This window comes from Phyllostomus hastatus, unplaced genomic scaffold (assembly GCF_019186645.2).
Source record: "Phyllostomus hastatus isolate PE091 unplaced genomic scaffold, TTU_PhHast_1.1 phas_contig_17, whole genome shotgun sequence".
Taxonomy (NCBI): Eukaryota; Metazoa; Chordata; class Mammalia; order Chiroptera; family Phyllostomidae; genus Phyllostomus; species Phyllostomus hastatus.
The window spans coordinates 20407496-20433862 of NW_025333664.1; the positions used below are offsets into that span (position 1 = coordinate 20407496).

The window sequence follows — 26367 nt, forward strand, 5'->3', positions numbered from 1 at the left end:
TCATCTCAGGGAGAAGGGCAGTCTAACCATCCCCTTCCATTTCCCGGTAGGACAGGCAAGTGGGAGAAGCAGTGGGGTAGAGAGGATCGGCATCTCTGGCTGAGAAGACACCCATGTGTGCCAGTGCACAGCGCTAGAAAAACCAGGGCCCTGGGCAGAGCGGGAAACAAGTTGGAACAGACCGAGGCATCTTGGCCGAGATGCCCAGGTGGTTGTACGTCCTCACAGACGTCAACCCGTAACACCAGGGGTTGGTCTGGAGCCCAGGGTGGGGCCCATTCTCTGTCTCACAAGAGTAAACCTGTCAGGGCTCGCTCCATTAACTGCATTTCACTTGGCTGTTACCTGTCCCTCTCAGAGCCCCTTGTTACCTGTTCATCCCAGGCAGGTTGCCCCAGAAGTAGCGGGCCCGGTGAGCAGCAGATACTTTGATGGCATCAATCATCACTGGATTACACTGTCAGGGAGAGAAGAACAGCTAGCTGCTAGGAGCCCACATCAGAATCCAGGTAGCAGCCAGAGTGAGGGGCTTAACCTAGGCAGGTGGCAGGGATGCTTCCTGGCTGTGGGAGACACCTGATTCCTGCCAGCCAAGGGACCGATTCCCAGGGAGATCTGGCTGGGGGTCCGGCTAAGGGACCCCTTCCCATATTAATGATGAGGAAAGAGACCAGGTCCGACCTGCAGGTTCTGAGAAGGTATGCCCTGGGGCGTGCCGGATTGCTATGGAATGTACGTATAGGCAGCAAAAGTAGCTCAAAAACAATCCGGCAAGTCGAGCTCCTGGCTGAGGGAATACAGCGCTGGCAAAACATGCCCGTGCCACCCACCTGCCGGGTTCACGCAGCAGGAAAGAACTAACTAGCCGGTTCTATAACCTCTCTAGCAGAATTTTGGGCTGTAAAGCTTTGGGGAAAATTAAATAAGGAATGTGTATAAAAAATATTTACTACATTGCTTGATGCATATTAAGAAGTGGATACTGAGCTTGCCTGTGGCCCTGAAGAAGCAGTTCTCAGAATAAGGATGAGAAAAAACTCCCCAGAGTAAAAATGCTTAGTCCAATCTCCTGAGGCCTACAAAGCTAAGTGATGATTTCATCATCCCTGACCTCAGTGCGTCTGGGATGAACTTAAGAGATCAAATCTTTTTCCGAAAATATTTGAACCCAAAGAGACCGAACAAAAGGGAATCAACCCACTTGACTCCATTACTCTCGGACCCAGCCATTCCTGTCAAAAACCCAGAAATTATTCCCAATGTGGAAACACCCACTGACCCTTCCCCGCCCATGCAGTCTTGCCAGTTGGACCCTCGGTCCCCTCACCTCCAGGAACCGAGAGATGTCCCTCTTGTCGCCGACCTTCATGGCTACCACATTCTCAAACATCCAGAAGAAGGGCCGGTCCTCACCCTCCTTGGGGCGTGAATAATTCAGCAGGTGGTAGAACTCGAAGAACAGCCGGCCTGTGCCCTCTGGGCCCACAAAAGAAGACAGATGGCTGGGGTCACACCCACCAGCCCACCCCTCCACACTGAAACAAATGGGTTCCCTGCGATCGCCCAACTGAGGCAACACCCCAGGGGCCCTCCACCTGCCGTCCTCCAGACTAAGGGCACGGGCACTGAGCAGTGCAGTATTTTTAAGTATCTCTGGGGCCTGGGGATTCACAGCGTGGCAGGGACAGAGCTGACAGGTGAGCCTGGTCAGAAGCAAACAGCTCCTTCCCCGGCCACTCCTGGACCAGCACTCAGGAGACACGGGGTGTCCTTAGGCGATCAAAAGGTAGGGATACTCACCATACAGGCCTTTCCTGGCAGGGTTCACATTGGAGAGATCATTGCACGGGCTTCCACCGATCACCAAGTCAAAGGGGCCCCATTCCTCAATCTGGGAGAGAAAAAATGGTCTCAGGGGAGGGGAGGGAGTGAGGATGGAGGGGCTGACAGCCTGGGTTACAAGCAACCTGTTGAGAAAGGGCGCCTGCCGTGGCCACAGGTTCTCCTTTCCCACAACCCTGGGCACGGGGAAGTGGACAGCGTGGCTGTGAGAGTGTGCCGGGCTTGGGGCCTGGAGGAGGCCAGGGTGTTGGAGCCCCCAGGGGTGCAGGCTGCCCTCACATTTTTCTTTGTGATGTTCCTAACGTCATTCACATATTTGATGTTGCCTTCGTGCTTAACAGTGCCAACAGCAATGGACTCTTCACACACTTCCGAGGCGACATACTTCTCCACTTTGATGCCCAGTTCTCTGAGGACCAGGTACCCTGTGGGGTTGGGGAGACAAGAAAATGCACTCAGGGTCATCCCACCTTCAGAGATTCTAAGTCCAGTCCAGAACTTAGACCAGACCCAATAAGGACCTGGTAGCTCTCCAGGGACCCATGCAGACACCCTGAAACAGCAGGCTCTCCAGGGCATGGAGTTTCGTGAAGAACAGACGTAGTTATCAACAGGTACAGCCCACTGGTAGGACCTACTGAAACTGACGGGTCCACAGCCAGTGTCCCAGCGCAGTCGACCGCAAGACGCAAGGACAGGGATCTGTGCCACAGCCATGTTTATCAAACAACCTCAAAGTCTGGGGTCAGTGACCGAGCACATTTTCTACCGTGGTTTACCTGTGCCAGCACGGACAGGTCTTTAGGACCCAACGGGGTGGGGAAAAGAAGCAGCTGGTCCTGACCTGAGAGTCATTAAAAGCTGTCAGTGATTTGGGCAGGTGGACACTGGTGGACACACACAAGGACGAGTGAGGCCATGAGGCTAAGTGCACAGCAGCACATTTCCACCGCCTCCCGCTCTGGTGAAAGGGAGACATTCCTGATAATACATCACAGGGCGATTTTGAGGATGAAATGAGTTAAACCAGGTAAAGCTCCCAAGGATGACACGTACATTGACTATGCTCATTCTACCCACGTGGAAACCAGGGGAATGGAGATATTAGTAGGGAGAGTTGTCAATCTCTAATATATCTATACTTACGGAATAAAAAAAATAAAATAATAACTTTCCAAGATACCTGCACATAACTAAAAAATAAACTGCAACAGCTAAAATATGTCTATTATGACTTTAAAAAAAGACCAAGATGGCCAGGTAGATGAACAAGAAACCAGTGGTTTTCTCAGAACAGACAGGTAATCCCAGGAGTCTTGCTTGGCATTGAGGACAGACACCTGGACCAGGTGAGCATCCCAAGGTGAACTCCGAACTCACCTGTGGCAATCCCATCAAACAGGGACAAGACTCGAATGGGCCGCCTTCGGGCTGCAGGAATCGCAGGGTATAACTTGGGGGCTTCCTGCCAGGTTAGAGAAGGTTATGGAGGTCATGGAGGTGAAGGTGCAGGGGGAAGGGCCATCCTCCGGGAACGGAGTGAGTTGGTTGACCTTGTTCTGAGGGATTCAAACCCTTTGTTCTGCCACAGCTTAGCTGGGACCCCCTCGTGAGCTTTGGCAGAGTGGCCATTCTACCCTTAAGACACGGAAGGCAAAGATTCTGAGAGACAGAGGCGCACACACACACACACACACACACACGGACGGACACGACACCCTACACAGGGATGACCTGGGGCCTGCCACGCGGACCTGGAATGTCCACTCCCACTACAATTCAACCTCAGCCACGGCTCCTCTCCAGCAAGCCCCTGAAAGCACGTGGGAGGCCACGAAGGAGGGGAGGAAGGAGAACTGGGGAAGCCTGAGGACCACACACAGAATGTGCCCATCTGCCGGGTCTCAAGTCGGCCATCAGTACAATGCACCTTTCCACAAACTCTCGTCAACAGACTTCCAGAGTGTTCCAGATCCCTGACACGCTGGGGTGGGTGGTGCTGGGCGAAAGAGCCTTGGCTTACATATTCGAGACCCGTGTCGCTGGTGAAGAAGGACTGCAGGCGCACGTTCCAGTCCTTCCGGCGCTGCAAGACCCCGTGACAGCGCTGAGGGAGGCACATGTAGCAGCTCCAGGGCTCCTGCAGCTTGGCGTCTGCAGCCGTGCCTGCGCCCACCAGCACCTCCAGGCACTCCACACAGAAGCACCTGCGCCCGGGAGTGGAGAAAACGGGCCTTCGGCACCAGTCTTCCTCCTACATACCCCCCCCCTCCACGTAGACAGCAGCGCACTGCCTAAAACCGTCTCAGGAACCCAGCTGCTCCTCCCCATGGGCTGGCAGGTCCTGTGGTGTGATGCGGGCTACACTACCCTCTCCCTTGAATACCTGTGCACCATCAGTCCACAGGCTCTGCACAGAAACCATCCTATCCTGCAGGAGTAGCTAATCCGCAGGGAGCCTTGCACACGCTGCTCCCCACCCTCAGACACTCCTGCCTTAAACACATGAGAACCGCAATCCCCGCCGATAGTGGCTGGGTCTTGTTCCAGGTCCTTTGGCTTTCAAAAGAGCCGGGGGGACTTCTGGGGCTGTAGGAACCACGGGCACAACTTGGGAGCCTCGCCCATGCCGAGCACTCACCGGCAGCAGCTCGTGTTGCTGCACAGGAGCAGCTCGCGGCCCTCACAGCACACGGTGCAATAGGACTGGTAGCCATCATCGTCGTACATGTAGAACAGCTCGAGGAACCGGTCCTGGTGGCCAGAGAGAAACACTGGTGACACGGGAGACCAGGGGCCCCCAGGCCCCGCTTGCTTGCTGGCTGAAGCCTTAGGACGCAGTTACAGGGCAGGTCACTGGTGGCTCTGTGCCCTTTACAGGAAGGCGGGCCCAGGGTGTGAGCGCCGCGGCAGATGGCCTCCTGGGTGGCACACCTGCCCTCAGAGTGGAGGGTGTGCTGATGGGGGCCAGGGAGGGCTTCGCTAGAACCTTCCCTGGTGGCTACGTGCAGGTGCTTTTCTCTGGCACGTACAGGGAAGTCGTGGAGGCGGGAAGGGGCAGGAGAGTCAAGGGTGGGGATAGGACTTACCCGGCAGGTCTGGCAGAGCCCACCCTCAAAGAGAGGGTGGAAGGACACAGGGTTTTTCCTACCACAGGACAAACAGCTGTCTGTAACAAAGACACACACGCAGCTTGTGACGGTTCGGGGCCCAATGCCAGCTGCCGAAGCCTTGGGCCTAATGTTCTTGAACATGCACTCCACACTGCAATCAACCGGGGACTCTTCGTGCTTTCTTCTCTTCAAGAAAGCTCCCAAGCTACCACGCCCACCCCAGACTCGGGGCACGACACTGAGCAGAGGCCCCTCCAGCACAGGGACAGGCTCGGGAGGCCTGGTACAGACACCTTTGAGACTCTAAAAGACTAGGACTTTAGACAGTTCATGGTGACGCCAATTTGCTAGCTGTCATGTCATGAAAGGACATACCCAGGAGCTCACTCTACACGCAGCCAGCCATGGCTGCAATTTCGGAACCCGGGTCTTTAACTATCAGGCTACTCCGGCTTCCCTTCATGTCAGGTCAGGACTGACTCACATCGCTAACCAGATGGACAGGGCCTTTAAAATTTGAAGTCCAAGCCCTGGCTGGCGTAGCTCAGTGGATTGAGCGTGGGCTGCAAACCAGAGTGTCGCAGGTTCGATTCCCAGCCAGGGTACATGCCTGGGTTGCAGGCCACAGCCCCCAGCAACCGCACACTGATGTTTCTCTCTCTCTCTCCCCCTCCCTTCCTTCTCTAAAATAAATAAATGAAATCATTAAAAAAGAAAAGAAAAGAAAAAAGAATTGAGGACAAAGACCAGACATATTTAAAAAAAAAATTTGAAGTCCAAGCATCCCCAGCCAGCAAGCACACAGACAGGCAAAGGAGTCTTTGGGGACGGGAGAATCATGGGCCAAGGTTCCCAGGATCATCAGGGGCTGCTCCAAACCCAAGCTTTCCCTGTGGCTATCTGGGTCGGGAGCCGGATTTGTTCTTCCTAGCCAGCACTGAGTAACGCTCGATAAATATTTGACCAAAGGACATTAGGTGGAAGAAGCAAGGGAGTCCATCCTTCCTCGCACTCTCTGAATCCCCTTAGAAAACGTTCTGGGCAGAGTTTTGATTCCAGTGCCAACTCCCAGCTGGGACAAAGGGGCGAGAGTTAGCTGAGAGTGACCATGATGCAGTGTGTGTGCCTTTCCCCTCGAAGCCGGCCCAGTGCTCGTCTGTGAAGGCTCACAATGCCATAGGTCACGGCTCCAGGTTTGGGGCTCTCCTGGCCAAAGGGGCCTAGTATCCACCCTGCCCTCAGCTCGCCCTGCCTGCTGACTTAGGTTAGGGGCGGAGTCAGTCTCAGCAAACAACAGGCAAGCTGTTCTATAAAATGTAACGAACGTCTGTGACAACGCCCACGTGGGCACCTGAAGTGAAGGCACAGGGCTCTGAGCTAAGCCCCAGTGGGGTAGACAAGCAAGAACGGGGAGCAGGGAGGACAGTGAGGGAGAAAGCATTACCTTCCAGACTACTCTTGTTGCTGGCAACGTCCAAAGCCATTTGCTCTGTTGAGGAGAGAAGGTGTGAGACGGGGTCGGGAGCCCTTACTGATCAATGAAGCCGACCCCGGTACTGAGCGGTCCTCACAGCCGGGGCCACTCCTAATGATGGGTAGTAACAGTGCCCGGGCCTCCTCACCCCCCACAATTCACCTCGACTCTGGTCTTCTTCTCCTCGGTCTTTGCCATTGTTATAGCAATTCGTCTTGAGGCGCTTGGGTGGGGGGCAGTAGTCAGCGGAGGCGGTGGAGTCGTCGGCTGCGCGCCTCCGAGTCTTGCTCTCTGTGGGAGCGAAGGAGACGACAGCCACAGCTGGTGGGAGGTGCAGGGTGAACACAGGCCTGGGGCAGGACACGGGCCTGGGGGCCAGCTGCCTCTGGCCCGTGACGGGGGTCCACACTTGGTGCCATATGGCCCCACTATGTGGTGTAATTCAAAACACCCATACTGAACATCTTTACAGGGTTTTAAGCAGCTTTCGATGTTTAGACCCAGCACAAAGAACATTAACCAAAATAATCCACAGCCGGAACCCTGAAACATTTCTCCGTGATGCGCAGCTCAGTGGCGCACAGCCACACGCAGCTCCCAAGCACATAAACTGTGGCTCGTGTGGCCAAGGGACTCCGCATTTGACACACAATTTTAATGCAAATTCTTAAATTGCTGATGGATCCAACTGATTAGTTCAATTGAAACTTGGTCAGCTGAAAATTTGGAACTTAAGACATCTGTGAAAATACATTATCAAGTATTTCTAACAAAAATTTCACATCCAAAGAGATGTTACAAAACACGTAAAACATGACATCTTGAAAATATTACTAAAAGGAAATGTAAAATATCTTAATTTTTATACCATTGGAAATGCTTAAATGTTGGAAATACCGGATTAAATTCAATGCATGGTTAATACTAATTGTACCTTTATTTCTTTTCCTCTTTTCAATGTGGCTACTAGCACATTTTTAAATTACTTTATGCGGCAATTCTTTACATTTCTTTACATTTCTGCACAGTGTCATCTATAAGGGACATGGTTAAGTTTGACTCTGCCCCTAGGAAAGAAACTTACGCAGCCATTAAAAATCATAAGAACGCTTTAGTGACAAAATGACATTTGACAGTGCTTAGACGATGCATAGAGAGAAGGAGAGCAGGAGTCCAACGAGTGTGCAGAAAGAGACGGAATGGCGTGCACACCCAACAAGGTAACCTGGACAGAGGCCTCGTGACGGCTGAGAGTGAAGGGGGTGGAGGAGCTCAGGCTGAGAGTTCTTTTCCAGTGACCACTGCATATGCAAAGACGTTGAAGGAAAGTGCAGAGAAAAGGGTGCATAGTCGAAAGACGGGAAGGGAATACCGTATTTCCTGGATTCTAAGCTCCCACTGCCTGCACGACGCACCTTCGCCTTATTAACCACTTTTAATGGAGCGGGGAAGGGAAGACAAAACAAAACAGAAAACACTACGTTAAATGTATGAACCATAAGACAGATAGATCCTGGGTTTGGGGCCTCCCGGGTTTCGGAAAGTGTCAATGTGAAACTACACATCTTATAATGGAGGAAAGGCACTGTCGGTCAGAATGTTAGGATGGGTGATTTCTTCCTTCTGGGTGGAGGTGGCTCCTAGGTTTCAGTTTCTGTGTGTGTGTTTTCTAACAATACTTGGAAAGTTTTCTCCAATGAGCAAAGCTTAATTATATTTTCCCTTTTAAACGTAACGGTACTAGTGAAGACTCCATCTTGATCTGTTTTACTAAAAAGTTTTCACAGTGGAATCGATCTCAGCCCAGCAAAGCCAGAAAGCCTGGGCGGTCCGTCCTCCCATAGCCCTGGGAGTTCACAACGGGGTGAAAGAGCAAGTCTCTGAGCCTCGGCTGTCACAAAGCTGGGCGGGGGGGACGAAGGGCAGCAGGAGTGGCTGCATCTCCCAGGGGAGCTCCCACAGGGACCCATTCCCACCTGGTTGTTTGTTGTTGGGTTTGAGGCCCTCGATCCCAGTGGGCTTGAAGCCCCCATGGGCCCACTCCAACATGGGCTTCAGCTGGTCCTCCAACGAGTCTCCGGGGCTGTTGGGGAAGGTCTTGCCAGCCCGCACCCTGGCTTTCTGGTGAGATAAAGGTGAGTCCGTGATGAACAGGAGGGATGGGTGCACCCCCGGCAGTACCCAGGGATTCCCCCAGCTGGGGCCCGGCGTTCCCCTTCACACTGGGCCCTTTCATAGCCAGGCAGCTGTCCCGGGTATGGTATGTGTCAGGGAGGAGGGGCCTGTGCAGGGAGACAGGCAGGAGGCTCCGGGGAAGAGTGAAGTCTCCATGCAAACACCAAATACGACCTCTTCCCTGTAGGGAACTTGAGTGGTCAGCTCCCTCTCAAAGGGCAGAGGATCAGAATTAGCTCTGCTACTTATAAATACGGGAGCAGTATCATCAGCTATGAAAAAGCTCCAGATTTCTTATCTCATTTCCCTAATGAAGATGGGGAAGTGTCCAATGGTAAGTCCTATTTCAAAAGCACCGTGAGGATTCCTGATTAAGCACTGAGGCTGGTTCATAAATGCTGGGCAAAGGTTCAAGTCAAGATAAAGGAAAGGACAGACAGAGCCTGACGAATCCCACAGGCAAGGGAAGTGGCAGCTGGCCTCAGCTGCTGCCCACTGTGGGCCTTGAACAGCACCACTTAAAAGGAAGGAGGTTCTCATGGCTCTGGAAAAACACATTCGCTGTTATGAACACTGTCCACCACTTTCTGCTTCCTCATTCAGTTGGCAATACTGAGAGAGCCACCAGATGGAACTGAAGTAGCACTTGAAGTCATGAGGAAAGCCCTGGCTGGTGTGACTCAGTGGACTGAGTGCCGGCCTGCGAACCAAAGGGTCGCTGGTTTGATTCCCAGTCAGGGCACATGCCTGGGTTACAGGCCAGGTCCCCAGTAGGGGGACACATAAGAGGCAACCACACACTGATATTTCTGTCCCTCTCTTTCTCCCTCCCTTCCCCTCTCTCTAAAAATAAACAAAATCTTTTTTAAAAAGTCACAAGGGAGTTACAAATCCCATCGCTCCCTTCAGTCTGGCCCATCAGATAGACCACCATGCTTGCATTCACCTCCTGCCTGGTGACCTTATCCCTTCCAAGGGTTACAACACTGTGGCCTGAGCTGGCTTTCTGGGTTGTCTCTGGTCTTAACCCTGCTCTGGGGGCCAGGTCCTCACCACCCACCACTGTGTTACCTCCAGAGCGTGGTACATGGCCTTCCTATAAGAGACCAGCTTATTGAAGGTCGCCAGATTAAAGTGCTGGCTGAATAGCCCCAAGGCCACCAGCTTATCTGCGGAGACCTAAAAGAGAAAGACATCATCAACATCTACCTACAGCCTATGTCTGGGGTGCCCTGCCTCTCACAGGGCTATTCCCGGTGGTCAAGTTCAGATTCAAACAAACAGGAAAAGAAAAAAGGAGAAAACAGAAATGGTACTTATACTCCTGATGCACCCTATAGCCAGAAGCATGGTGGATGATACTCCCAGTGTGAGAAAGTGCACTGCTCTGAGTGGGAGTGGATAGAATTAGATGCACCCTGAATTTGTATATGTTTTAAGAGCGAATGACCCACATGGTCCCTGGAACGGGCCCCTTGTGGGTCAACTTCAAATTCTGTAGATGTTCTAACATTGGTGTTTGTCTATGTTCTCCCCTCCTTTGTGAGGGTGACAAATGGCTGTGATAACTACTTAGCCTTTTACTAATTGGAACTAATTTATTGCATGGGTTTAAAAGAACAGTGCTTGGCACAGAGTAAGCACGTTTTTGTCATTGTGAATTGCTGATTATCTGCCTTCCACTGGGATTAAAGATCCAAGTCCTGGCTCAGTGGACGGAGTGCTGGCCCACGAACCAAAGGATTAAAGAAAGACCCATAAAGTTTCATGCGCCAGGTCCCCAGGCCATGCAGAAACCAAGCAGGCCGCCTGTTGGAAGGGACAGAACTGGGTGTTCCGGGGTGCTGTTCAGACAGAAAGACACACGAGATGCTTCATTCTCCGCAAGATGTGCTCACACTCACCCCCATTTTGCACCTCTAGCCTGACCTCCCATGAGGAGGGTGTTCCCATTTTTGGTGAGAAGAAACTTGGGCTCAGCCCAGCTGTACACCGAAATGCAGGTGCTCTTCCCAAAGCCAAACTGCCCCAAGGCAACACACGCGCTCAGCACCAATTACAGCAGTCCCCTCCCATAGAGCTAACAGCCTCACACTTTATTTCATCAGAATCGGACCCCGTCTTGCAAAGTGCATTTTAGGCCTCACTGAGCCAAAGCAATAACAATACATTTGAAACCGCATCCCAGCGTTTAGATGCTTCAGGGAGAACAGGGACCTGGACATTTATCTGTCCTTTGGTTCCCTCTGCTGGCCAATGAGGACATCAGCATGCAGGGAGACTTGCCCTTTGGGAAGAGGGAGGTGCCCTTTGGGAACCTCAAGGCGTTCAAATGGCCCAGAGAAAGCCCAATTCATAGGAAAACCAGAACCTCAACTTGAGGTCAGATCCCACAAATGTGCTAGATGGTCCCTCATTCCGACATGTGCCTCCATCCTGGCCCAACAACCTGCTGTGTCCTCACCTAACCTCTGCGCATGCCGAATGAGGATTAGACAGACATTTCCAAAGGAGACCGTCACAGGGAAACTGCTGTCTGCACCATTCTGGTTCTGATCAACATCTGGAGATTCCAGAATGCGCCTTCAAACTGGTGTAAGAATCTAACAGTGTATGAATCCAACAGCCTAATTCATTTGTCTAACACTGCTCTTACGGGGCAGACTCTCAGGAAAGAGGAACTTAAAAGGGCTAACATCAATAATCAAGAAACCCTGAAATAACCAACTCTGCAAAGATTTTTACTACTGTCACCAGGCAACTTAGCCCCATCTCTAGAACTAACTAGTCAAAGGCACCTCTCCAGGGCTACATTGAGACCACCCTTCCTTTTCTGTCCCAGAGGAAGAAAACCAAGTGGCTATGGACCCAGAGGACTTCCCAGCTCTGTCTCCTATAAGCGTAGGCTGAGCTTTGGGCCCCATAAGACGCTGTGTGCCTGTTTAAGCAAATTAACAAGGGAAAATTTGTCATTCCTCCTAGATACACAGAGTCAAACATAGCCTCACCCATCTGGAAAAAGCAAGTCACAGGTCAGTATCTTAAAAGGAAAGGACGAAAAGCGCTGTGGGTTGGCAGGCGCACGAGAGCCTACCGCATCCTGGACTCACCTCGGAGAACTTGCCGTCGCCAAACCACTGGACCCACCGCATCCCGGACATGGCCTGGCGCTTGGAGGTGGCCTTCCAAGACACCACCATGGCAGGCCACCAGGAGAAGCCCTTGATTTTTCCCCACACGAGGTCCCCTATTCCAAACTCCTTCCCATCCTGGAAGATAAACCGCATGAAGGGATCCTAATGAGACTGACTACCTGGGCCAAGGAAAACTCCTGCCTGGCCCACAGACCCCGAGGGCAACCACCTCAGGGCCTCCTTCAAGTGCCCAGGAGACCTTCTGAGGAATTTCTGCCCACCTCCAACACTGTGTAACTATGAGTGGGGATGGCTTAAAAATAAGGGGGAGTGGCTGGGCAGGGCTGATTGCTTGGGAGAAACACGGGGTTTATTATATTAGATTTGTAACAATTCATCTAGCATCTAGGAGTGAAAGATGTCAACTAAAAGCTCACAGGAAATAGGATCAGAGTAAAATACTAACAACCAGCTGCATAGTCTCACCACAAGCCAGACGGGCCATTGTACAGCCATTAAAATGAAAAAACACAATTTTAGCCATTTGCACATAGCTTGCCATAAAATGTGAAGTACCCATGAAAATAAGCAAGTTAATGTATCTATAATACCATCTCCCCTGAAGTAATGTATATACAAAAAAGGATGTCTACATGATATATGTTCATACATATGTATTAGATATGTAGAAATGCTTGAGTTAAAACCTCAGTTTGTTGCCCTGGCTGGTGTGGCTCAGTGGATTGAGCACCAGCCTGTGAACCAAAGGGTTGCAGGTTTGATTCCCAGATCAGGGCACACGCCTGGGTTGCTGGTCAGGTCCCCAGTCAGAGGTGCATGAGAGGCAACCACACATTGATGTTTCCCTCTCTTTCTCCCTCCCTTCCCCTCTGCCTAAAAATAAAATCTTTAAAAAAAAATCCACAAAAAACACTCAGTTTGTTCATTATGAAGACTAGATGGATTATACAATATAATGAAATTACAGGCACAAAAAGGGAAACAACTCTAGTTCCTAGTAAGTAAAAAAAGCCAATCAACAATTATATGTATACTAGGGTGGGCAGAATAATATATTATGCATGCAAAGTACACGTTTCTGGGTATAAATATATAACATTCAGAAAAATCATGAATCAGGTGCTTGAGATATGTCTGGGAGACAAGGAGGGTAAAGGATGGCAGCACATGTGAAAAATGAACTTGAATTCACACATTATGCCAAAAGTGAAAAAAAAAAACTGCATTAACAGTCCCCTCTGGGCAAGCCCACTTTTCTCCTAAATTCAGCCCTTCCCAGCCGTACCTGATACTCGGTGCCATCTGTATCCCTGCCCTCTGCATCCACCTGCGAGAAGTCCAAGTTCTCCTGCTGGCTGTCCTGGGCCAGGCGGGTGTAGGGGGTACTGCTGCTCTGGGGCACCACGCTGTCATCCGTGAGGTCGATGGTGAGGTAGGAGCTGTCGGGGGATGGCCACGGTGTGCCTGCCGAGGCTACTGTCCGCCGCCTCAGGGACTGTGGACAGAAGGACACATAGCTGGGGCCACAGCAAACCAGACGGAAGGTCAGAGACCAGTGGCACCCCCGATTGCTTCCCAGGCAAGCAGAAGGAGAGGAGACCTACGTTAGAGAGTACAGAAGCCACTAAGAATGCTCTTCCAGGACCAAGTATCCCTTAAGTGGTGGGAGAAAGCCACTTCCATCAAAACCGAGAGTCGAGGACAAAGGCGTAACAATGAGGAGGGATACCCAGAGGCTCACAGAGCGGAGCTCAGAGAGGACCACTGACTTCCTAAGTGCTTACACTGTGTGCCCAACCTGCAACGGGAGTGACAAGTTGCGGTAACCCCTGGGGCTGCTTCAAGACAGTCAGTGAAGAGACCAGGGAGACAAGACAGTTCTGGAAGTCAGTGGTTTCAAGCTCATTTCCGAGGAGGGGCAAGAACCAAGTCAACAGGTAATTCTTGCATTCCCGCCACAGTTCCATCCAGGATCAGGCCAGGAGAAGTCCTCAGGCTTAAGAGAAGCTTACCCAGCACCCAGGAGAGAAAGGAAAGGCAAGACCCTGAAAAGGAGAGGAGTGTGAAGAATAGAAGCGGTTAGGGTTATGCACTGGCTGCTTTCGGTGGTGCAGTGAGAAGAAACTCTTCCAATTAGAGACAGGGGCAGGGGTCTAAGCATCCGGGAAACAAACCCTGGTAGCCGAGAACTCCACGGGGGACTCTTCCACGTGGTTGCGGCCCTGCCGGCCTCGGGTAGAACGGAGGGAGGGCCTGTACCTCTCTCGGCTAGAGGCACTGGTGCTATTTCGGGTGCGGACCTAAAAGCAAAAGAGGATAAGCACGAGGGCTGTGGTGACTGCAGGCACAAGGTCTCCTCAGGGGCCAAGAGGACTGGACTGGAGAGGCAGCCTCGGGTCAACAGGAGTACAGGAGGTAGGTGAGCGGGGGTGGGAGGGGCACTCTAGGCTGGTTAACTGCCCACCCAGAGACCCCATTCCTGTGAGAAGGGGTTAGGAAAACCAGCAGGGCTGACAGTCCACAGCAGATCCCACTGCCTGTCACAGCTGAAACTGGCACCTGCAAGTTGAATTGAAAAATAAAAACCAAGTTTACTCTATACCAAACACGTATTTTTCCAAAAAGCATCAGGGTAATTACTGCATTCTTCCAGAAGGTACTGAAATCCTCCAAATGAATGAGAAGCACTTGGGCTTCTTCCTGAAAATGGCAAACTTGGGGGCTGGTTGCAGACCTGTGTTCGAATCCTACACAAGAGTTAATGTTGGACCGTGAGTAAGTTACCAGAATCTTCTCATCTGTGAAAAAGGGGATGATACACGTCATATCTTAGAGCAAAGTGTGATGATGATACACTGCGCCTGCAACGGTCACCCAGCGTCAGCCAGCTCTCTAGCACGCTGGCTGACCGTGAGCAATACACCTTTTCCCATCTCCAGACCTCTACATCCCAGAATCCACCCACAGAAGGGACTCTCCTAGGGAACCGGCACTGAGCCAACCACCTGCCAACTCTGTCCCCACCCTTGGGCATTTCCAAGAGTGTTTTGTTTGTGTTTGTTTGTTTGTTTTTGTTTGTTAAGATTTTATTTATTTATTTTTAGAGCAAGGGGAAGGGAGGGAGAAAGAGAGGGAGAGAAACATCAATGTGTTTGCCTCTCACATGCCCCCACTGGGGACCTGGTCCACAACCCAGGCAAGTGCCCTGACTGGGAATTGAACTGGCTACCCTTTGGTTCGCAGCCCATGCCTAATCCACTGAGTCACACCAGCCAGGGCTCCAAGAGTATTTTAAGTGTTTAAAAACTGCCATGTGAAAGAAAACTTTCACGTGCTAGGTCATGGGCTGTGCTGTCATTTTTCCAATTTCAAAACATCTGTTCATCTCTCCCTTCAAAGCCCACCCAGGGAGATCCAAAACATGTTTTCTATGCAGGACTATGAGTGGCTGGAGGTGGTGCTTCGGCCCGGGGGGCGGGGGGACTTACAGCGGGGCTTTCGGAGCGAGTCCTGGTTTCCCGGAACAGTTTCGGCATCACTGGAGTGTCAGGGCCGTCTCCGTCTTCCCCTTCATCTCCATCACCGGTCAAATCCTTTGTCAAATGAAACATTATGAGCTTCGGGGTGTCATTAGCAAGTCACATAACTAAAATAGTTTACAAATGAACAGTCATATTGAAAACACTCATAATATTGGTCCGAGAGCTCTAAACATATTTTCACCTCATTTTCTTCCAAAAAGCTTTTACAATGCCTCCCACCACAGGATCATGAATTCAAGATACAACTGGAAGATAAAGCCCCAAGGGAAACAGAAAAAAAAACAAAGAAATGGCGTGATGGCAGAGGCACCATGAGGACTTGTGTGTCCACGCCACCTTCGGCTGATGTGTCTGCGCCTAACAGGAAGACCCGGTCAGTTTTCAGTGTCTGGGGGAAGTCGGATCTTCATACAATGACCAGGAAGAAATGGCACCGGCTGTGACAAGTCATGAAGACCCCCCTCGTGCATGCCCCAGGCTGCGGACCAACATCCAGCAAAAACTGAGGGCAGAAACAAGAGCAGTAGTGCATGGCCCAAGTTATGGCCTGGCTGGAGTCTCAAGAATTTGACTTTTCACCTGCCAATTGCATGGCCTTGAGTAAGTCCATTCCTCTCTTTAAAACTGGAACACAGCAGGGTTATAGTTAGAATCAAATCAAGCACACTTCGCCCAAGGCCAGCACGGAGGAAATGCTCAGACAGGAGAGGTCACTGCTCTTGCTGGTAACTCTCTGCCGGAACAGCTGTTCTGAGCCTCCCACCCAGCACACTGTCCCCACCCCATCATCTGGGTGCCCGCCACAACAGGAGATGTACGTGAGCTTTCATTGGCCTATGACTTTTACCCAAGATTTTGTCACTCATGGCTGCTGACACTGGTTCTTTGGAAACTGACAAAACTCTGGGATGATTAACATAAGGCAAAAGGCATAAATAATGTCAGGAAGTTTTTTTTAAATGGAAAAACTGTAACTTGGAAAAAACTGTTCAAGGAGAAACCTTGATATTGCAGGAAATGTTAAACGATACTGCAATAATTACTAAAATATTCCCTAAAACAAGCCAGGTAAGTTCTTTCCAAAGTGCATCAAAACCAGACAGATATGAAAAATAAAACCATCCATCCATTTCATTCATGAAATAGATGCTAAAACATAAATCAAATTCCAAACATAACGTGACCGAGTTGAAGTTGGATGCATTCCAGGAATAAAAGAACAATTTGCTACATTAGGAATTTATCAGTGTAATTGATCAACCACACTGAAAAAAAATTTCAAAAAATGTGCAGGAAGCAGTTGGTTCAAAAAACCCATAAGTTAGTAAAATAAATGTTTGATTTAAAAACACTGGGCACATGACTAAGTGTGAGATTGCTCAAAGCGCTCTGTGCCTGGCAGTGCTCACATTCGTCATCAACGAGTATTTATTGGGCATCAATGGAGGTGGGCCTTGTGTACCCCGTCTAATGAAAGCTAAAGGGAATTCCCCTGAATCCTGAAATAGATGGAGTAGAGCCCCAGTACCTGAGTATAACTTAGCAGGCTGGAGACCTCCCTCTTGGAGAGTCGTGAACTTGACCTGCGGCCTGTGGGGGAAAGAGAACCGGAGTCTGTTTTATGGAGAGAGCAGTGCCAGGCTGGGCAGTAGCCACGTCTTCCTTTGCTGATGGGCGGTCGGCCCTCTGTGGCCCCCCCTCTGGGCTGTGGCCTGGAGTCTCGCTAAACTCACTGGCATCCTCAGGGGTTCGCCGCTAGACAAGACACTCAGGCCCGTAGTCACCTCAGTGTATTCATAAGGCAATGGTTTACAGGACCAGGCACGTTATAGGACCCTCAACAATACTAAAAGTTCTCAGGGGAGAAGGCATGAAATCCCTCCCAGAGCTGGGCCGCTGGACTCAGTGGCCACTAGCTGCACTGACGTGAGCAATCACATGCCTCCCACATCAGCCACACTGCGAGTGCTCACACGCAGCTCGTGGCTACTGCAGTGAACAGTCCAGAAACAGAACAGGTTTACCCTTGCAGCGAGTTCTGTGAGATAGGACAGTTCAAGGAGTTGTCAACAATAGGATGAGGCAACAATACAGGGTTTTTAAACCAGTTGTGTTAGAAAATCCCAGTGGGAAGGACCCTAAGTGACAGGACTTGGGAACTGGTGAGGTGCGGGCAGGGTGGAAGGAAGCAAGCCTCAGCCCCTCCAGCCTGAGTGCTTTCCCTCCTGCATAATCAGTCCCGAGCAAGGGGCTGGGTCCCACTGAAGAAGAGCCAAAGACCCCAGCCGATGCTGTGACTAACCCCACTGTGACTAGAAAAAACAGCGATCATCACTTTGGGGTCACCTCCTCAGAGTCCCACCTGAAGTGAGAGGACAGGAAGGAGGTGTCAAGGGCCATGGCGGGCCTGAGAAATGCTCTTGGCTCTGCCTACATCCTCTTTGCTTCCCTGGGAGGTGTGGGGGTTGTCAGGGACCAGACCCTCTCCCCACACCTGCCTACAGACTGCTAGAAGGGTGTCTCACGTCCCAGCTGTGCTCCACAGTGTCTGCCCCACCCCACCTCCCCACCGCCCAGTCACCTCTTATCTCCGGGGTGCTGACAGCCTCCAGGATGGGGGGCGAGGGTGCGTCCTTGGAGTCGGAAGACTGGTCGCTGCAGCCCCCATTGGTGATGATGGAGTCCTCCCTTCCGCTGGCGTCCTCCTCTCTGTTGAGTTGTCTGGTGTCTCCCCTCATTGTTTCCTGCAGGAGGGTCAAGATGGATAGGGTAACAGTGACGCAAGGGTTAGAGGGGTCAGCACACCCTCAAACTTCCCACCTATGGCTCTATGTCCCCGGGTCAAGAGAGGCCCTAAGACACAATTCTCAGGGTGGTACTCCTTCCAAGGACCCGCCCCAGCCTGCCCCCCACAGCCTACCCCCTCACCAGACTCGGAGGCTCAGGACTTGGTTCCATGTGGCCAGGCAGCCCAGAGGCTCAGAAGCCAGCACCCAGGACAGAGGAGGAGGCTGGGCCTTGGTCTGAGGATCAGGCTGCTCTGTGCAATTAGCCGGCCACTTCAAACAATGCCATTTAGGACCCGCCTGCCCCAGCCTGCCCAGGCCTGCCTGCGGCCAGTCTTGGTCTCCTCTGCCCCTGGCCCCTTCTCCCTGCCCAGCCTCTGCAGGGCCTCAGGAAGCCAGTGCATTATTTTCCCTCCTGACCCCTTTGTTTGCTCTCTCCCTTCCCCTCAATCTCCAGGTCCTCTTCCCACCGCCCCCTCCTTCCCCACAGAACAGCTTCTCTCTTCTCCATGGCAGCACAAGCCCCGCCTTACCCCAACCTGAGGGGCCCATTGGTCTGCTTGCCTGTCACTCTCTCCTCTCCTCCCTCACCAGCTGGGGCTCGGAGTCCCAATTTCCCAAGAATGGAAGGAATGAGAAGGCACAGGCAAAGGAGTGGGGCAGTTAGCAAGGGGCACCCCTATCTGCTCCAGCCTCACCCCACTCTGGGCCTTGTTTCCCCGCTGCTGCCCCTCCTGGTGACTGCATCATCACTAAGCTCTTCAGCGAAGACCAGCGCCAGCCACGTCTTCACAAATAGGTTCAAGGGCTGTATGAGTGAACCTCGACCTGGCCCACTGCCCGCAACATTTGTTGGTAGCCAGAACCAGAGCCCTTCTCTCATTCATTCCTCCCAATGTCATTGTGGGCCCATGTTATAGAAGAGGGAAAGTGACACACAGACCTTATTACTCTTAAGTCAAAATCCCATTTAAGAAGTGGGTACAAGGCAAAATTGGAGCCTAGGTGCAGGGCAAGGCCTCAGACTATTTCTTAGTTTCCCCAAAACAGCACAAGAGGCATTTGGCACCACACCTTCATGGCCTGGAGCCAGGCTTGGGAAAATTTCCCCAGCAAAAGGCTGTCTATCGGCACTCTGCACTCCGGCCCGAGTTCAGTCTCAGGGACTTCCGGGTGGCGACAGAGGACACCCGATGCCAGGTGACCCACGGTGGCAGAGGACCTGCAGTGCCAGACTACTAGCTCCCCAGAGTAGCTTCTAGAAGCACCGTCTGGATTGCAGGGTGGCAGCAGTGATGCTGGTGATGTGCCCACCAGGGGGCGCTGTAGGACTCGGCCTGAAGGGGCCTACAGCGCCCTCAGAAGGATTCCCAATGTGACTGGGGGGATCCCAATTCTATCCTCTGCAACTGCCCATTCCCCAGTGGGCATAAGGCAACTAGACCTCTGACACTCTCCATATGGGCCAAGGACCAGTACCCTTTGAATCACCTGGGAACTAGTCAGAACTAAAGAATCTCTGGTACCATCCTAGCCCTACTAAATCAGGATACACATTTCCACAAGATCCCTGGGTAATTAATATGCAAGTTAAAGAAGCACTGTTCTGGTTATAAATGTATATACTGAAAGAGAGCACGGTGTGGTATTTACAGTTCCTCTTCCATTTTCTCTCAACACCTGTTGAGGAATCCCACTCACCAGCACCAGGGAAAAGGAAGGCAGCCTGATCAGCTGCTTCTTAGCACCTTTCATTACCAAGCCCTGACCTGGAAGAAGAACTGGCTAGCTGACCTATGACCAGCCCTGGTGAGAGCAAGCCGCCAGAATCCCAGGAAAACTGCTGGAGTGTGGTTCAAAGTAATAATTAATTTCCTGCATTTCACCCCAGGCCAAACCAGTGAGCTACGCCAATGGGTGGCCTGGTGCGAGGTGGGAAGCTGGGCCACGAGGTGCAAGACACCAGGAGGTCCTCGGGGAGCTCTCTGGAGGAGGCAGGGCTAGATGAAGTTTCTAATCAGGAACTGGTATCAGGCCAGATGCTGCATCAAAGGGCATGACTTCTATCTCATCTGGGAGACCCAGACTTCCCTCAGACAGCCTCTAACTGGGTCAATCAACCAGACAGGCCCAGGTGAGCCTGCAGCCCAGGGCCAGCAATGATTAACCACCTCAGGCCTGTGCTGCCAGCCTGCCCGAGGGGCTACCGGGCAGAGCACCTTCCCAAAATCAGATCTCAACATTCAGGGAAAAATCTGCCTCTAGAGCCACATGTGTGGGCCCTGGAGGAAGATTTGGGGGGAAAAACCAACCAGCTGTAAGTGTCACCAGCTTCCTGGGTGCCATGGGGTGAGCTAGGCGGGTAAAATACTCTTTCCAGTTGCATAATTCAACGTGACTTCATAGAATATCCTTCTCTGTAGTTCTTGTCCCTCTGGGTTTGTGATGCCATTGACTACCCAGGCTGCCTCACTGTCACAACAAACAACAGCGCGCAGAACCCGCACCCTAGACTGAAAAATGCCCAGCTCAGTTCCTCCACCCCATCCTCGTGCTACACAGAGACAAACAAAGCCAGCCCCCAGGCGTGTGTGGCTGCTGTTCCTCAGACTCGAAGTCCTCCCATCTCCCTACCACGTGCCTCCTTATTACCCAGATTTCAAAAGCCACATCTCAACAGCCAGGAAGGTTTCTCCCACAGGCCTCTGCTTCCCAGAGTAACAATCTGGCCCTCAAGTAAATATACAAATCTTCTCAGGTGATGATATGGTAATTCTTTCAGTGTTTACTAGATGCCAGGCATCCTTGTGTGCTTCCCTATATTAACTCATTTAATCCTTAAATGTGGTAAATACTATTGTCCTTATTTTACAGATGGGCAAGCTGAGGCAGATGGGTGAAGTAACATAATACACACTTGATCAATGTGACTCAAAGTGCTTGCGTCCATGAAGTTAAGTAAGAACACACAAATTTAACAAGGTGCTCTTGGCAAAAGGAAGAAATTAGCACCAGGGATTGGTGTGAAAGGGTGGATACAAATCTCCCTCACTCCATCCCACCCCTCAGTCTGGCTCCTCGTGAGCCAAGGCTGGCATTCCCCGGAAAATGTGGGCCCCCAGCACGAGCCAACTGCTTCACCTACTGTGATCACTTCAGGGCTGGAGGACACACTAGCTGGGTTCCCTCCCGAAGGAGGGGGCACCTTCCTATGGGACTTTTCCAGAGTGGCCGGCATACCAGACTTTGAGCTGCGCCTGGCACTCACTCTGCTGCTGCAGTCACAGTCCCCAGGTTCCTACTGTAAGCTAAAGGCAGCACAAACCTCTCTTCACTCGCACCTGGTCCTGAGGCAGGTCTTGTTATCCGTCTATTCAACAGGCTCAGATGAACTAGTTAAGTCACCCAACAAAGTGGCAGCACCAAAGACTGGTGCCCAGGAAGTCCAGGGCACGTACCTAACTAAGGGAGACAAGGCTGACAAGAGTTAAAGTTATAACGATTCATCCTCCATCCCAGGGGCTACAGTTTTTTGGCTGAGGGACATGATACACCAACTGAGTGTTACCTTGACAGGAGGTGGTGATCTAACCTCCTGATGCAGGGTGAACTCTGACCTTTTCCCAGAGGCTGGGGTTCGGCACCTGATTGAGGGGTGGGCAGCAGGGCGAGGAGGGATCACTCTCAAGGTTCTCCCCACAAGGCCCTGCCTCATTAGTGAAGGGCGTTTGTGTTCAGACTGAACCAGGTCAGATGTGTCCAAATGCAATGTGGCAGACCGAAAAGTGAGTGGCACCCCCAATTAGACTCAGAAAAGTGGCCCTGGAACACCACCCCGCCCCCACGCCATCCATAAAATCTCAGAAGTGATTCTGTTCATTTCCTCCAGGCTGGCACCAGCAACAGAGCTATTTCACAACACCTTGTAAATGTTAATTACATTAATTAAACTCACAATGCGGCAAGAGGGGTTGGCGGGTATGACCAGGAAGTAGTTGGGAGGGGGCCACTTGGGCATCTCTGGCCCACCATCAGTCCCCCACGGCTTACCTTAAGATATTCCCACCTCTCCTGTTTAAAAATGTCTTCCCTGCAGCCTGAGAGGGAAATCTAGACTTCGGAATCTCTCCCTTGGAGGGCACAAGTCTTTCTTAGCTGTTCCCACTGTCCAAGATTCCAAAAGAACAGCTGGAAGAAGCAATTACTATTGCTTCTATGTACCTCACCAAAAAACAAGCTACTCTTATGATTGCCCCACTTTGCAGATGAGTAAACTGAGGCTCAGGGAAAGCAGGTCAGCAGACCCCCTGCCCAGGCTCACACAGCAATTAAATGATGGGGATTTAGGCTGAATCCAGGGGACAGATCTTGAAAACACCTCAAAAACAATGTGGTAACGATAGTTGTAAAAGTTAAGCCCAAGGAGGAACACCACCCAGGTCTGGGGAGAGGCAGGGAGGCACCAAGCAGGGAGGAGGGCAAGTACAAAGGCAGAGAGGGGCCAGACACGGGCTGCCCACCTGGCTGGTAGAGCACAAGGTCCCGGTTCATTGCCTTTGCCTGATAAGGAATCTCCACGAAATTCCAGAAAAGATCAGAGTCACGGGAAAGCAAAAGCCTTCAATGTTTTTCTCAAACCCCAGTTTTATCACCTGTAAAACTGGCATGACCCCGCCTAATTGATTCCCTGGGTGGTTAGTGCTAAGGGTCCCAAAGCAGATGACAAAACCTGTGACGTGGAGCTTACGCATTCTCCTGTGCCACTGTGCCCCTTTCCCAGCTGTGCCTTACACAAAGCAAAGCATCTCTTCATCCCCGAAGATTCAGAAGGCATCTGAGAATTGCTCAGTACCTCCAGGTCGTTGGCTACATGCACCACTGACTTCATACAGTAAAACCAGGGCCTTGGCAAACTTACCACAATTATCAAAACAGTTGATCCCAATAGGGGTTAAATTGGACAAGTACAAAATATTGGCTATACGAGGTTGTTCCTTGCAGCATTGCCCATAATAGCAAAATACTAACAAACACCTAAATGTTAGTGGGTTGGGATCAAGTTATGCACCATTACCTTTTAGATAATTCACAAAGATCTAAACAGATATGCCAACTTAAACTGGAGTTCATTGTCAAAATGTTTTACCCTATATAAACAAAACACAAACAACCAGCCCCCTTCCCCTGCAGTTTTATTTGGGGAAACCCGCGGAAGGATGTTCAAATGGAGAGGGAAGCCCAGAGTAACTCAGAGAGTGATGAATGGCGGCATAGGAAGCAGAGGATTCTGGGAGCTGCCATGCCCACTCCTGTGGCCATGTGTGCCCCTTGACAAAGACAGAAGTCAAGGAGCCCTCTGCCCTCTCCCAGGGAGGTAAGGGAGGAAAGGAGGCCAGTGTTCTGGAAAGTGATCGCCTTGGCTCTGCCCCTCACAGTGGGCCTGCTGCACCGGTTGCTACCGCCAACGCCGTAACTCTCAACCCTCTATAAACCGAGGGTGGAGATACTGATTAAGCCTACCTACTGGCAATCGGACAGTATGATCTAAAATGCCAACTGTCCGTACCCTGTTACACAGGATTCCACTGCTAGAAACTGTCCCAACCCAAAGCTCCCACCATGACCTGCATGCAAACTTCGTCCCAGCTCTCCTATTTGTCCATGGCAGAAGCTGCAACAAATGACCATCAAAAGGAGACTGGCCAAATTACACGCAGTAAACTGGGGACTACTACTGAGAGAGGTCAAGAAGGAGGAAACGATTGTTAGATGAAGCCATGTAAAGTGAAAAAAGTCTGTATGACAGTGCAATCTCATTTGTTAATTTGTTAGCATATGCATTAAGACATGTTCCTCCAGCATTATTTTTCTCTAACTGTAAAAAATCTGATCTCTCAGGCAAGTACTTGAGGAAAAACTGACTACCATGTGCCCGTGTTACATTCACAATCAGAATGCAGACTCAGTCCCGGCTGGGTGGCCCAGTTAGTGAGAGCGTCGTCCCCCCACACCAAGATTGGGGGTTTGATTTCTGGTCAGGGCATGGTCAGGACATGCGCAAGCAGCAACCAATGACTGCAAATAAGTGGAATAACAAATTGATGTCTCTGAAATCAATCAATAAAAATTCCAAATGAAAGAAAACCAACTTTTAAAACACTGCTGTCCAAGAAAGCCATTTTTTTAAATCCTCACCTGAGGATAGGTTTATTGATTTTAGAAAAAGTGGAAGACAAAGAGAGACATATCAATTTGAGGGTTGCCTCCTGCACACACCCTGATGGGAAATAGAACCCACAACCTTTTGATGCACGGGACACCACTCCAACCAACTGAGCAACCCAGCCAGAGCCAAGAAACATTTCTTCCTTTGGAAATGGTCACTCAAGTTTAGTCGACCTAAAATTATTTGCACATGGTATGACACCCTTTTTTCCCTATGAAGTAAGACACATACAATAACTATGTCCCAACCCCACCTCTTTTATAAAGTTCCCCTGCACACATAACATATTTCTGGGCTCCCTTTCCTTTTGCTATTTATCCCTGGCCACCTGCTATATATGCCATCTTTCAATTATAGCTTTGTAAGTGCTCATTCCTGCTATAGCAAGCCTGACAACTTCACTGAAAAGTTGTCAATTTTCTCCTTAAAGATCATAAACATCCTTGAGCTTGCGTTTTCTTATTTCTAGTTCCCTCTATTGGCTCCTAGATTTCTTTTCTATAGAGCTTAGCTCTGCATGCAAAAAAAAAACTTAGATAGCATCTAGTTGTTTCAATATAGGGCTTACAGATTATCTATACCATAACAGAAAATAATTTCTTGTGTATTATTTATTTTTCATTTTTATGATTTCCATTTTTGTAAAGATTTTATATATTATTTTTAAATATTTATATGTTTTGCTCTGGCTGATGTGGCTCAGTGGATTAAGCACCAGCCTGCAAACCAAAGGGTCGCCGGTATGATTCCCAGTCTAGGGCAGGCACATGCCTGGATTGCAGGCCAGGTACCCAGTAGGGGACACATGAGAGGCAACTGCACATGGTATCTCTCCCTTTCTTTCTCCCTCCCTTTCCCATCTCTGAAATAAATAAAATCTTTTTAAAAATTTATATATTTTGGGGGGTTATTTACTTATTTTTAGAGAGGGAAAAGGAGGGAGAAAGAGAAACATTGATGTGTGAAAGCTACATTGATTGGTTGCCTCTTGCACACCCCCAACTGGGGACCTGGCCTGCAACCCAGGTATGTGCCCTGACCAGGAATCGAACTGGTGACCTTTTGGTTCACACACTAGTGTTCAATCCACTAAGCGAGACCAGCCAGGGCTATTATTTATTTTTTTAAAAGACAATGTTTCACACTACAAAAGAAAATTAAAAGAGGTTGGAGGTAGGGGGAGTGGGTAATGGTGGTCACAAGGTACAAACCTCCAGCTATAAAATAAAATAAGTCCTGGGGACATAATTATACAGCATGGCAACTAACCATAGTTAAAACAATATTGTATACTTGAAAGTTGCTAAGACTGTAGATCTTAAAAGTTCTCATCGCAAGAAAAAAAACTGTAACTATGTGAGGTTAAAGTGAAGGGAAATCGGTAGGGTTCCAGGTCTGCCCATCTCAGCACGATAGTGCAGCAGGCCGTCAGACAGGGAGCACCTTAAGCCAGCACAGCCGTGCACCCTGCCAGTTCTGTGGGGTAATGACAAGTGGAGACAAAAGTCTCAAAGAAACTTAACAGCACTTTGACCCTGGCTGGGTAGCTCAACTGGTTAGAGAATTGTCCTGATACACCAGGGTTGTGGGTTCACTCCCCGGTCAGGACACATTCAAGAATCAACCAAAAAGCCCTGGCTGGCATAGCTCAGTGGATTGAGCGCGGGCTGTGAACCAAAATGTCGCAGGTTTGATTCCCAGTCAGCGTACATGCTTGGGTTGCAGGCCATGACCCCCAGCAACTGCACATTGATGTTTCTCTCTGTCTCTATCTCCCTCCCTTCCCTCTCTAAAAATAAATAAATAAAATCTTTAAAAAAAAAAGGATTCAGTAGAAAAATCATAAAAAAATAATCAACCAAAAAATGCATTAATAAGTGGATTAACAAACTGATACTTCTCTCAAATCAATAAGTTTTTTAAAGATAAATTTAACAGCATTTCAATCCAAATTCCACTCCTTACTGGGTGTGTGGCCTTAGGTAATGGTGACAATCATATTTAATATTGAGCAGTTACTCTGTGCTGGGCTCATAGCTCAACACATAACATCC

General features: G+C 50.4%; 1 protein-coding gene across 5 annotated transcripts in view; it reads right to left on the minus strand.

Moving 5' to 3' along the window:
- Positions 1-26367, minus strand: part of DNMT3B (DNA methyltransferase 3 beta) — a 40660-nt gene that overhangs the window by 7439 nt on the left and 6854 nt on the right. For 3 of the 5 annotated variants that reach the window (XM_045832959.1, XM_045832957.1, XM_045832961.1), the window contains exons 2-19: positions 17883-18045; positions 16830-16891; positions 15248-15352; positions 13934-14059; positions 13045-13254; positions 11715-11873; positions 9676-9783; positions 8406-8550; positions 6592-6720; positions 6400-6444; positions 4932-5011; positions 4484-4596; positions 3866-4049; positions 3223-3307; positions 2122-2267; positions 1801-1891; positions 1328-1476; positions 372-457 (exon numbers count right to left, since the gene is read on the minus strand). In XM_045832959.1, the coding sequence (XP_045688915.1) occupies positions 372-457; positions 1328-1476; positions 1801-1891; positions 2122-2267; positions 3223-3307; positions 3866-4049; positions 4484-4596; positions 4932-5011; positions 6400-6444; positions 6592-6720; positions 8406-8550; positions 9676-9783; positions 11715-11873; positions 13045-13254; positions 13934-14059; positions 15248-15352; positions 16830-16891; positions 17883-18039 (2180 nt within the window). In that variant the 5' untranslated portion in view covers positions 18040-18045. The remainder of the gene's footprint in view (positions 1-371; positions 458-1327; positions 1477-1800; positions 1892-2121; positions 2268-3222; positions 3308-3865; positions 4050-4483; positions 4597-4931; positions 5012-6399; positions 6445-6591; positions 6721-8405; positions 8551-9675; positions 9784-11714; positions 11874-13044; positions 13255-13933; positions 14060-15247; positions 15353-16829; positions 16892-17882; positions 18046-26367) is intronic. The other 2 variants (XM_045832960.1, XM_045832958.1) reach the window with 1 other exon arrangement.